Genomic DNA, 13,937 nt, shown 5'->3' with positions numbered 1-13,937 from the left:
CTTAAGTCTCTTGGTTGCAGAGTTAAAGTAGTTTGTATACAATCATTTTTTATCATAAAATATTGGTGACCCTTTGATTTTTTATACTAGTGTATTAGGTATTTAATTTTAGTTTGAAATGTCAGGAAAGCATAATTTTTGCCTTTTTTTTTTAATCAGCCATCGCCTTCCAGACTGCCTGAACTGAACGCCCCCAGTTTTCTGTGGGCCTTCTAAACCCTCCCCCTGAAGGCCTCCAGCCCCCACCACAAGGGGGCATTATCGCCCACTGAAAATGAATGGTTTAGATGCAGCAGCTATGATTCCTAAAGATTGACCTGTTATCTCAAAATTACTTTTGTAATTTCTTTCGGTTTTTTTATGATTTAATTTATGTTGTAATTTTGTGTAAAGATATTATTATCAAAAGTAAATTTTGTTTATAGCAGAAATAAATATTTTTGCTATAAAAAAAGATGTTTGATCAAAGTTTTAAAAAAAATATTATAATTATTTATTTTACGTAGTGCTTCTTAATATAACTAAAAAAAACTGAAAGCTCTTGTTGTGGTCATAAAAAAAATTATGGGCAATTATTCATTTTCTGTAATCACTATTATTCATTATTTTTTCTTAGTTTTGTTATTTAATAATATTTCAAGTAAAAATATCTAGGGGATTCTCAAATGTCTACTTTCCATTATCTTTTATTTAATAATTCAGACTCATTAAATTTAAATTTAATGTAAATTAATTTATTTCAAGTAAGATTAGATATGTTTGTTACCGTTTTAGTTCTTTTTGTAGTTGAATTTATGAGGAATAAGTCTGAATACTCCTAATTATATAGTAAATCTTGGTTTTTTATGCTTAATTTTATTATATATGCTACATGTTGGCTTTTCAACATTGATCTACATTTAGAATGCCATCATACTTGCTGTCAGTGTGGATTCCTTTAATTTTATCTAAGACAGCTGTAGGAAGTTGTTTTTAATAATTAATAATAATTAGCATCAGTAATCAACTTAATTCACTTTATCACCCTTGATTCTTGAATAATGATTAAATTATTTATTTTATACTTAGTATAAAAATAAGTATAAAATAAATAATTTAATGAATGTTATCTTGTTAAAATGATCAGTCAATGTTACAATTTGCTTTATGATGTTATTATTGTGGTTTCTTTGTGTTAAAATTAAATTTTATGTATATTATATGAAGGGTCCAGGGGAAAAACGATCAGTCACATAAATGTTATTCTGAGAAAACTGAAATTTAAAGTTTCATTATAAATATTAAAGTTATTTTTGCAAATAAAGATATCAGAAAGCCCTTATTTATTTGTCCTAATAATTTTAAAGGAGAATTTTTAAAGAAAACTAATTTTTAAAACTAAAACTAAACTAATTTTTAAAGGAGAACTTTTTAAACTAAGCTACAACGTCTAACTTGAACCACAACTAAAAACAATCAAAGTCCAAGCTCTAAATACTAATGACAATCTAAGTTCTTACAAAATCAGGCCAGTTTATTTATATTGTTCATAATCATGCAATGACACTATACTATTTACATTATAGTGATAATATAACCTAAAAAATAATAAACAAAGGAAACTAAAACATTAAATTCTCAAAAACTATTTTGTCTATTCGTCCTCACTGTCTGTGCCCAAAGGAACCAGTCTCTTCTTGAGTATTGTTTATAGTTTCAATGAATGCCTTGGCTGCAGATCTATAAAAACTTTTGAGATAGGTAAGATCTTTTAGTTTCACGGAGCTTATTGGCAAGGTTTGAAAGTATGTTGGCTGAGGTTGTCCACTGTATGGTAAAGGGCTATTAATTTCTTGAGGTTTTACTTTTTTCCTTTTATTTCCAAGATTCCTGTTTCTATGAAACCACCTGAAAACAAGTCACGAAGAAGGAGAAAGCCCTGTTTCTCTTTTGTGACTTTTAAGACATGTATTGGTCGTATAAAAAAATAGCACTTGTTAGAAAAATATGGCTTCAAGTGTTCATTCCCAGAACAAAACATATCTTGAGAACAGTTGATTACAGTAAAAGGTTCTGGCTTTGAACGAGCATTTCTAATTTCATCTCTCCAGTCTTCTAGTATTTCACAAGGAGCTTTTGTATTTATGAGTGCATATTCTTGTCACACTCTAAATACTTATGCCCTTGTATTGGGTATATTATTGACACAAAATCTAATAAATCCATATGGTGAACAACACTGTATAGAAATTTTAAAACAGTGGTTTTTATTTTGGCCACCACATGAATCACAGAGAATTTAAGCATGGAATAATTTCATTTGAACCTTTCTTTGCTACAATTTCATTGTAAATAAAAAAAAAATATTTTTTTTACTAGGTAGTTCATGAATGTTAAACATATAAAACAACAGCTATCGCTTGTAATACACATTTGTGCTTAAATTCACTAGAGGAAGAATTTCTGAAAATCCATACCAATACACATGGAGTCTGTAGATTTTTTGCTGTTCTTAGCTTTCTGTTTAATTTTTAAAAAATTTTTCAGCTTTTTTTAAATGAACATTTTTGGTGACCTGCAAGTCATGTTTCTCCTTCGTTAGCTTTTCTATGGTTTCTTCTGATACACCTGGTTGACTTATTTCTGATTTTATTTGCTTTATTTTAGCTTTAAATTTATCACATTGGCTACAAGTATCAGTTCTAAGCAAAACTAATATTAAAGTGATTGTTAAAAATCTCACAATATTTCTCATTAGAAACCTTAAAATTTGGATTAAGTTGAACATAAAGATTGTGCATTTTTTTAATATTCATATCTTCACCAGGGTACATTTTAGAATTGCCATGTAGACTGTAGTGGGCTTAATGGCTTTTGAATGATTTGATATGATCACACACTGTTTTAAAAGTATTAGGTTTTACTTTATGAGGCCTGTTGGTGTGTTTTCCTCAACTGTTAATAGGAGCCTGGCCTTTTGAAGCCAATGCATATTTTAAAGTAACAGTTCGCCTATTTGTAATACCATGCATTAACATAAAAGCTTTGTGACAAACTTGTAATTCTGTGACTTTTCCTTCTCTTTTAACACAAATTTATAGAAATAACTGCAATCATTTGTATTTGCCTCATCCAGGTTGAGTGTAGGCCTACATCTGGCTACTTCATCAACAGAAATAAGTCCACTTAAATGACAATTTTGGGCATCATAGCTCGGTAACAGATTAAGTTCATCAATTGTTTTCTTTCATCTTCTGAAGTTACTTTAAAACATTGCAATCTTTTGCAATTGCAAGGATCACCGGCAGTTAAAGATTGATTTCTTATTCATTTGGTGGCACATACTTATCCTTATCCATTTTTTAGTTTTTGGTTTAGTTTTCACAGGGATCTTGCTCACTTGTGATTCTGTGAAGATCACTTTACACTTTCACTACACATCATCATCATAAAACAATATTTACTTCAAACAGTATTGTAGTAAAAAAAGAAAAAAACAGAACATAGCCCTCAAAGTCATGGTGCCTACAACACTGAATCATAGCAACAGTAACAATCATCTGTTTAAAGTAAGGAGGTGGACTCTGATCGTTCTTCCAGCTAATGGAGGGGACTCTGATCATTCTTCCACCTGATGCAAGGGATTGTTTTTCCCTAGCACCTAATATTTTCTTTTTATTATTATTTGGACTGCGATCGTTATTATCGAGTTTACTAAGTGCTGAGTTGTAGAGCTCTAAGAGAGCTTTCTGTAGAATAAATATCTTGTAGATCAATTTTTGTGGACTTTTATCATTTTTCCCCTGAACCCTTCATTTATTAAAAATTGAGTTACAAAAAGAAGATGCCGATGAGCATGACATATCTATATGTCAGTGAAGTTTACCTATTTCAAAAATGTTAACACATTTTTGATCACATCAGTCGAATAATTGTAAATTGCTTTAGTTTTACTTTAAATCTAATTTATTTTCGTAAGAGCTATTGCAGAAAAATCTTGTTTCAGTTAAGAAAAATTAATACTTTAATTTTGAAAGTTATACTTAGAATGCATGTGATGAAAATCCTAATAATTTAAACTTATGTTAATGTGAAAGTTGAACCTCAAAAAAGTCAATCGCTCAAAATTATTTGAAAATGAATTTACTGCAGCATAAAATATTTTCAGTCTTAATTAGATATTCTAATAATGTACTGTAGAATAGAATCAAAGGATATATTTATTTCACCTGCCTCTAGTATTACATACATTTATACCTACAACATCATATATGTCTTAATTTTCTTTAGTAATGTCAGTTTTAAAATGAATAAAAAATTAACTACTAATTTTCCTATTAAGATAACAGGATTACCTGAGTAACTGAAGAAGAGGTTTATTTTATTTTTTTTTAAATATCAAAGCTTGTAGGCATTACTGTATTCTCTTTTAGCAATATAAATTAAAATGGGAAAGTTGTAGTGATAAGCCCTATGGAGTCCAGTCAGTTCAGAAGGCCCAGATCCTCAGAATCTAAACAAGAGAAAAAAGAAACAGGGATAAGAAAAGATATAAGAACAGTCCTCCCTGAAAACGGAATTAGAAAATTACTTCATATAAGTGTTGGATTTTAAGGCTGCCTCAGCAGTTACCTACATTCTGATCCTTGTTAAAATGCTAAATTACCATGACCAGAACAGTCTTTCTTGGTGATACAAGGGTAAATCAAATATAAACAGGATTTTATTCTAAAAAAACAAACTATTTATTGAAAAATAAAAGGCAAATATAATTTATTTTTCTTCATAGTTTCCTGCTTTAGAAATACATTTTTCCCAGCAAGAAGGAAGGTTTTTTTATCGCCAGCATCATGGAATGAAGCTGGTTGTGTCAGGAGCCAATTGCGCATGAAACTCTTCACACTCTCGTCATTTTCAAATCGTTGCCGTCCTAGAGCATCTTTAAGCGACCCAAACAAATGAAAATCACAGGGTGATAGGTCTGGGTTGTAGGGAGGATGATAAAGTTGAGTCCAGTGCAGTGCATTTCTTCTAGTTTTGAAACTATTAGAGCTGTAGTGATGGGACCTGTCATTGTCATGGAGGAGGATGGCCTCTCGAATCAGTTGGTCTCTTCTTTTGTGGCGATATGCAGCCCTCACCTCATTTAACAGTTCACAGTAGTAAGCAGCATTGACTGTGTGTTGCTCATGCAAAAAATCAGTGAGCAAAATGCCTTGCCGGTCAGAAAAACGGTTGAAAGAATCTTGCTAGCTGACAGTTAAGTCTTGTCTTACACTGGCGCTTTCTTCCCTATGCCATTCCATGCTGGTTTGTTTCAACTGGGGAGTGTAGTGGTGGACCTATGTTTTGTCGCAGATGATGATTCGACTCAAAAATGCATCACCTTGCGCAAACCTTGCTGTAAGCCTCTGTCAGACCTCCATACGTCTCGACTTCTGATTTGCAGTTAAAAGGCGAGGACCCATCTGGCACACACTTTATGGAACTGTAGGTCATTTGTGATGATTGCTTGACAGCTCCCATAACTACTTATGCTGACCCCAGTTCTGTTATTTTGGATACTCTCACTTGTTGATCATCTTCAAGAATGTCTCAAACCGCACAAATGTTTTCATCTGTAATGCTGGTCTGAGAATGGCGATTGTGTTGCTGATTTTCACTCATTCTCGTTCTTCCTTGAACTAACTCTTTAAATGAGGCAAAAACGTGAGTCCTTGACAATGTTTGGTCCCCAAACTCTGCAGTCAATCTCCAGAAAATTTCCATCGCCTGAACTCCTTCACGAGCAAGAAATTTTATAATTATGCATTGCTCAGTGAAGGAGTGCACCTGTTGCTCCGATATCATGAGCGTTACTGACAAATTGGTTGGGAGTGTGGAGTGACCAACTCTTGCCACTCCTAATGACCCCATCCAAACATACTAGAAGTGCTGGCCCAGTCCTACCACCTTAGATGATCAGGAACAAAAATCCTGTTTATATTTGATTTACCCTTGTACTTTTCCCTTTCCTGAAGTTCACCATTTCCTTATTCTTTATCCCTTCTTTCCTGAACATGCACTATGGTAATTGTGTTAATACACTACCTGGCTCTTTAGCTACATCATCTTCTTGTATTCATAATTTTGCTAGGCCAGTACCATGGTGACATTGCTTCTTGATTGACTCGGTATCACGCAAAAAGCTGATTTTTGTGGATGAAATCCCTGTTTGTTAATGTGTAACTATTTACTTATTGTAAAATCTAATTCTAAATCCTACTTGCAATCTTTCAGGATTGGGAAAATTTAACCAAGGATGAAAATAGCACCGTTTTTATGTTAACTTGTGATGTAATAAAATTTGTTTTTCTTCAGAAACTAAAGAAAAAAAACCTTGAAAAGTAGGATTAGGATCTTCACTTTTTCCCATTGTTTTGTGGTGTGTGAATCTATCCAACTTAAATTAATCCTGACCACAATACAGTTACTGGAGGTAATTATATTTTAATGCTTATGATTGTATTATTAAGGTATCTGAGAATAATTATTTCAGTAATGGAATTGTAGAAGTAATAACTATATAGGAATAAAAAAAAATAAGTATACAGTTGAAAGAAGTATAGAAATGTTATTGAAGTAGTGAAATAAAAGTTGGTAAAATTACATAATTATCTTCTTCCATCTACTCAAAGTAGTTGTACAATGTTTTCATTTAGTGAAGTTTTGAGTATTCAGTACTGTAATATATAACCCACTGTGTTGGTCTAATTGAGAACGCGTCTTCCCAAATCAGCTGATTTGGAAGTCGAAAGTTCCAGCGTTCAAGTCCTAGTAAAGTCAGTTATTTTTACACGGATTTGAATACTGATCGTGGATACCAGTGTTCTTTGGTGGTTGGGTTTCAATTAAACACACATCTCAGGAATGGTCGAACTGAGACTGTATGAGACTACACTTCATTTACACTCATACATATCCTCAGAAGTAATATCTGAACAGTAATTACCAGAGACTAAACAGGAAAAGGTGTACTATAATATATGATTTAATCTATATTTAATTTTTTTTTTTGCACGTATCTTTAAATTCCTTTAATATATAATAAGAAATAGTTTTCACGTTAGGTATTGTACTATTTTTAAATGATTGAAGCAATTCATTTTATTACTTTTTAAACCAAATATATTACTTTAAGGATTGTTAATTATTTCTGTTTTTAATATGTTGATTTTTTGTGATATGCTTTATTTTTGTGCTTATTATTTTTGTTTTTTTATAATAAGTTTATTAATTGCTTTAATTAAAATATATTTATAAATTTTCAAAAAAAAAAATTTTTGTCTAATTTTGATTCACCTGTTCACTTCTGTTTTATATTGTGTCTTCTGTTTGATTTCTTCAAGTGTCATATTATGTGTACTTTTTATTAGCAAGTTATTTGGTCTTAAAATTAAGACCATAAAGAGCCTCATGTTTCCATGACACCCAGAACACCCCTAGGTATATTTTTACTTCTTGTACGAAGTGAAGGAAATATTGTGTTCAGGAAAAATGTTGTTTTTCAGATTTCAACGGAGATATCCATTTTGATTAGTTTCGTCATGACATCTGTATGTACGTATTTATCTTGCATAACTCAAAAACGATTAGACATAGGATGTTGAAATTTTGGATTCAGCTCTGTTGTAACATCTAGCTGTGGATCTCCCTTTTTGACTGCATTTGACTGGACCAAAAGTATCCAAAAAACTCAGAATTCAAAAGATCTGGATTTTGGACTTTTTCTTAACTGCAGTAATAAGCCTTCATTGAGCTTTTCAATGATATATAATAAGTGGTACTTATTTTTATTGGTTCCAGAGTTATAGCCAAATAAAATTTTAATTAATGAAATATTTGGATCTTACAAGGGGAAGGCATATTGGTTCGAATCAGACTTTTTTTTTTCTTAATTTAAATATATTGATTTATTAATAATTATTAACCTCTGATTGTAAAAAAATTACAATAAATAATAATTCAATAATACCAATAAAAAATGAAAAAATCAGAAGTTATTAGTGAAATAAGATTTTATTTACTTTAAAAATTTGTGTAAGTAATTTAATAGGCAACAAGTAATTTAATAGGCAATTTAATAGGGTCATGTAGTGTCCACATCAGATTTGGTGAAACATGTGATTATCTAATATTAATTGAACATTATAATTTAGAATTGTATTATTTTTATTTATGCATTTGTTTCAGTTTACTTGATAATAAATATCGCTATAAAATTTAGTAACCTTCTCCTGTTTCGTTTTTGTTTTAATTTTTTCGATGGTTACATCATAATAATTAAAAAAAACATAGTATTAGATAGATATAAGACTTACGTTTATTTAAAGAGTAATAAAAGGGTTTTTACTTTAATCTAATACTTCAGGTAAGATTGTTAAATTAATAATTGTATAAATATTTGATGTTAATAAAAACTAATATTTTAGCAATTGTGTAACTGTTCACTTTATTAAAGAGTTGGAGGATCGTATCTCACTTTCAAATGAAATAAGTTTAAGAAAGTGGAGCAAAAAAGTGTACGTGTAATTTTATAGGCATACAAGGAAGTCATTTGGTGTCCACATCAGAATCTATGGTCATCTGTCACTTCTTGTAGAGCACTGCATTATGCAGTACTGGATATTTATCTTTGGCGAGGGTTAGTGTGCATGTGTGTTGTTGACATTTCTTTGCTGATTACTGGTCCAAATAATATTTCTATTTCAGTATTTTTCCTGCAATTAATACAGTTTAGAATTAAAGGAAATAGTAAACATATAATATAAAAAAGAAATAATAAAAATATATTAATTTTATAGAATCACTGTTTTTTATTCTTGAGTAAAATGTGCTTGCATATTGATACATAGATTTGTCTTACATTTTTCAGTATGTTAATGTTTATAACACTAACTCTCTATTGCAAGAATACATTTCCTACAAACAGTGAACACCATTTTGTAATGAGTGAAACTAATATTTTGTTGGTGATCCCAGTTTGCAAAACAATTGCTAATCTTACTGGTAGTCTGGTAATGACTCATCCTTTATGATATTTTTACTAATAAAACTATTATCATATAATGGAGAGGAGTCATTATTTACTTAAGGATTGGCTATCATCTTAGAAATATATATTTTTAAATTTTAATTGTAAATTTTTTGAGGTTATGTTAAGTTAGACCTTATCATGTAAATATGGTATATTAACATAGTAACATGCAATTGCAAAAAACTACTATGAAGAACAGAATTAGTTACTATCCTTTATTACTTACACCAATAAGATTCTCTTGCTACTATAGTGAAATAACCCCTTACAGTGTGCAAATGTTTGATTTAATCTAAGACTAAACTTTTTTTATTATGAGTGTAGTAAGTTATTTTTATTGCTGATGTAATCATATGTTTGTTTACTGTGCGAGTTTCTTGGATCTATTGCATGATAGTAAATTTTATTCCTTGTCAGTGATCATCACTCAAGAAAATTAAATTTAATCATAGTTTTATATTTTTAAAATTGACATTGTAATAACTGAATTACCCAATTTCCTCTGAGGAAGTTTTTTTATTACTCTGAAGGGAGATTATTATTATTCAGTGAAAATAAAAGTCTCAGAATAACACTTGTTCTTAATGTTTTTATGGAAGTAACTCACAAAGAAAAATTCAACCAGAATAGGATGGGAGCCCCAAATTGAAAAAAAATCCAGTTTATGTTAAAAGTACAGGGTTTCCAAAATTTGTCTGTGGTACTTGTTTTGTGAAATATGCAGTTAGCCTAATATGTGTTTATTTAATCTGCTCCATATTTCAGATTTGATGTAAAGAAAGAAGCAAGATGATTTTTCCAAATAGCATATGAAGAATAGAAACTAAAAATATTATAACTACAACTTGAGATTCAGTGGGAGTTATATTGAGGGAGAAAATTAAAGTTACTTATTGATCTACAGGGTGATTCAAAGAAACGGGAAAGTTTGAAAGTTGTGTTGGTAGTCGTGGGCGATTGGTACCACATGATAAGTGGCGCCAGCCTCTCTAACCTAACCTGCCATTTAGTTGTCATGGATCCTTGGAGTGGTGCGCAACGTGCATTTGCTATCAAAGCGTTTTACAAAAACAATGACAGTGTGGAGGGAGCGCGTAGAGAATTTCACTGTCATTTTAATCTGGGACGGCACGACCGTGTTCCATCAGCAAATGCAATTAAAACATGGATATCTAATTTGAGGGAACTGGTTCGGCAATGAAAAAGAGACCTCCAGGCCGTGAGCGAACCGTCTGTACACCACAGAATGTTTAAGCTTTACAAGATGCTGTCACACGAAGTCCACATCGGTCAATCCGTCATCTCTCAGCATCTTTACAATTGCATAGTTCAAGTGTTCGAAGAATGTTAGTAAAGGACTTGCAATACCATCTATACAAGTTGCAGATCGTCCAGGAACTGAAATCGAACGATGCAGTTGTGCGAGCACAATTCTGTAATGTAATGCTTCAGAAGATAAATGATAACGAAGAGTTTGTTCACGAACTGTGGATGTCAAACGAAGCGCATTTCCACCTCAGTGGATTTGTTAACAAGCAAAATTTCAGATACTGGGCACAAGAAAATCCTACGCAGCTACACCAGCGTCCGTTGCACAGCCAGAAAGTGACCGTGTGGTGTGCTATGTCATCTTACGGTGTTATAGGCCCTTATTTTTTTGAGGATGACAATGGTCTTGCGATTACAGTGACGTCGGCTCGACGGCAGCAGCTGTATGCCGATTGTTTGGACAACGTGTCATTTCACGAAATGGTCACATTAGATGGCCTCCCAGATCTCCTGATCTCTCAGCTTGCGATTACTTTTTGTGGGGTCACCTTAAAAGCAAAGCGTTCCACAGTAGACCTGCTACAACGGAAGAACTGAAGGCAAAGATCCAAGAAGCAATTGTGGAAATTCCAGTTGAGATGTTACGTCAAACCATGAACAATTTAACGAAGAGACTTCGTGAGTGTTTATGTAGAAAAGGTCACCTGGAAGATGTCATCTTTAGAAAATAAACTAAAATGTATGTATACTAAAATGGCAACATTTGTACAATTAGATGAAATTAAATTCATTTTCTAAAAAAATTTTTTATTAACGTTATTTAATTTTTTAAATTTCCCGTTTCTTTGAATCACTCTGTACTATACACTGCTGGCAGAATTTTTTACTTATAAAATATATTTATTTAACTTTATAATTTCTTGATAATTTTAATATAATTAACATTTCTACACTAAACAAATATTTAGTACCAAATATTTTGAGTATATAAAAAACTGAAATTGTAGGTTCTGACTAGATTTAGTTGCTTTGCTGAGTCTGCATTGTATAATTATGATAAAATTCCACTCATTCATATCTTCCATTTTGTACACTGAATGTAATTGTACATGCCATAAAAATATTATTTATCAATAACTAAAATCACACTTACTACTTCGTTTCTTCTAATATGAGTGCTTTCATAGTGATCATAATTTCATCAGATATTATTTTAAATATTATAAAAAACTTGTTAAAAAATTATTTTCTATTAAATCTTTTAACAAAATTTTTTGTAATAATCTGATGAAATAATGATCACTACGAAAGCATTCATATAGTACAAGAAACAAAGAAGCAGTGTAAGTGTAATTTTTATTATACTACTATGATCCTAAATTGCAAATTGATTCACATTAAATATTTATTTACTTTTTAGATTATAAGAATTGTAAAAAATGTTAATGAAAAATGCTCTTAGTTAATTGCTCTTATCTGTAGTATAAGTTGAGATCAATTAAAAATAATCTTTGTTTATTCAAATAAATATAAAATGAAAACTGCATAAGTACCAAAGATTCACAGATAAATCATTTATAAATAAGGAATGGATAATTACTTTAAAAAAATATGTGTTTTTATTTTGGTGTATGATTATAAATTATATTTAATTAAAACAATTAAGAAATAAAACACACAATGACTGAATTTCACTAAAGTACTAGGTAGATTAAATTAAACAATTTATTAACATTACTAGAAATTTAATTAACCTACAGATAATGCAGTAATGTAATACAGTGCATTTGATGTGCAATTGCAGTTAACATTTTAAGGAACAATTTTTTTTTTTTATTAATTAATTCACTATTAATGAATTAACAGCAAATTTGACGCTTGTATGTGGGAGTATAGAAATAGAATTTTGTAGTGTATGAAAATGTCTGACTGGAATTTGAACCCCAGGACCTCCAGATGAAAGGCAGAGGTGCTTCCACAGAGGTTGGCAATATTTTCTGTAAATATTGTGCTTTTATTAAACGTATGATACAGTTTTCAAAATCAAAAGGGAAGCACATAATTCAATTGATATTTTAATTACTAGTATACTTTGACTTTATATATAAAAGATCAATGAGTTATGTATGGTACTTGATTGTTGAGATACTTTAAAAGCAGGATTATATTAAAAAACAGCTTACTATAATTTTACATTCTAAACCAAGGTTGTTAAAGAATCATCATCTATGGATGGATACTGGAGAATTAGTACACTGACATTTTAGGCAATCTCAAATAAAAAAAAAATAAATTTAGCTTAAAAATATTTACAGACTATAATCCACTGCATAAACGGCATCAAGGAGTACATGGGCAATGGAGGGCATATTGGCATTTGTCCACAAGTAGAAGAGAATTAAAGACAATGAAAGACAAATTTATAACATTTACTTTTAAGCAACAAATTTTAACAGCCACATTTTACGCTTCTTCGGTGAACTTGTTAATAGCATTTTTTCAGTAGTAGTATAAAAAATAAGTAAAAAGCATGTACTGATTTTATATAGTATGTAATATAACAGATCATAAAAAAAAAGGATTATAATCATTTGGCTAATAATAATTTAGAATTGACCAGGCCAAAAAAATGCAAAATTTGGTGAGATTTTATATATATATATATATATATTTTTTTTTTTGTTTTCAGTCATTTGACTGGTTTGATGGAGCTCTCCAAAATTCCCTATCTAGTTGTTTAATTTTGGTATACCCCCTACATCCTACATCCCTAACAATTTATTTACATATTCCAAGCATTGCCTGCCTGGACAATTTCTTCCTTCTACTGTCCCTCCAATATTAATGCACCCTATAATAAACACAGGGTATAAAGCACCCTAGAAGAGACATCCTATTCCAGGATACCTTAATATGTGGCCTATATGTCTTGTCTCCTTTTAACTATATTTTTCCAAATGCTTATTTCTTAATCGATTTGCCGCAACACCTCTTCATTTGTCAGTTTATCCACCCATATGATTTTTAATATTTTCCTATGTAGCACCACATTTCAAAAGCTTCTAATCTTTTCTTCTCAGGTACTCCGGTCATCCAAGTTTCACTTCCATACAATGCTACGCTCCAAACATATACTTTCAAAAATTTTTCTCAGAACTACCTCATTGAAAAAAAAATGGTTTTAATCAAAACCACTTTCCAAATTTTGAGGTTTTTCAAGCTTAATGTACATACTTTCTGGAAATGTATTGTTAATCAATTTTGGGTCTCAAATGGATAAATAGTGGATGGATTAAATTAACACATATTCAGAGGCTTAGGAATCCAGTTTTTAAAATTTTGTATATTATGTTCCATATTTTTATGTTACATATGAAAAAAATTAAAATCATTTTCTCTTTTTCAAAGAAAATGTTAATCAATTATGTTAGTTAATATTTGCCAGAACTAAAAATAACTACTGCTAAAAAATAACTTTAAAAATGAGTTAAGTTTTACATTTTGTAGGCTTCCACTTAAAGGCCTACAGGTTTTTATGGCACAAGCTCAATTTACTTAAAAAAAGTTTGTGATTAAAGGATGCTGCTCTTTAAATAAAGAAGATTGCTAGTAA

The 13,937-nt window shown here is 30.7% G+C and overlaps 1 protein-coding gene across 1 annotated transcript in view; it reads left to right on the top strand.

The window, feature by feature from the left end:
* The window catches only part of LOC142327119 (uncharacterized), a 58,653-nt gene extending 51,347 nt beyond the window's left edge, over positions 1-7,306 (top strand). Inside the window, exon 13 of the mRNA XM_075369996.1 lies at positions 6,259-7,306. Coding sequence (XP_075226111.1) covers positions 6,259-6,284 — 26 coding nt within the window. The 3' untranslated portion in view covers positions 6,285-7,306. The remainder of the gene's footprint in view (positions 1-6,258) is intronic.
* The last annotated feature ends 6,631 nt before the right edge of the window (positions 7,307-13,937 follow it).

The sequence above is a fragment of the Lycorma delicatula genome, chromosome 6, assembly GCF_047948215.1.
Source record: "Lycorma delicatula isolate Av1 chromosome 6, ASM4794821v1, whole genome shotgun sequence".
Classification (NCBI taxonomy): domain Eukaryota; kingdom Metazoa; phylum Arthropoda; class Insecta; order Hemiptera; family Fulgoridae; genus Lycorma; species Lycorma delicatula.
This window is presented reverse-complemented; position numbering and strand designations above follow the sequence as displayed.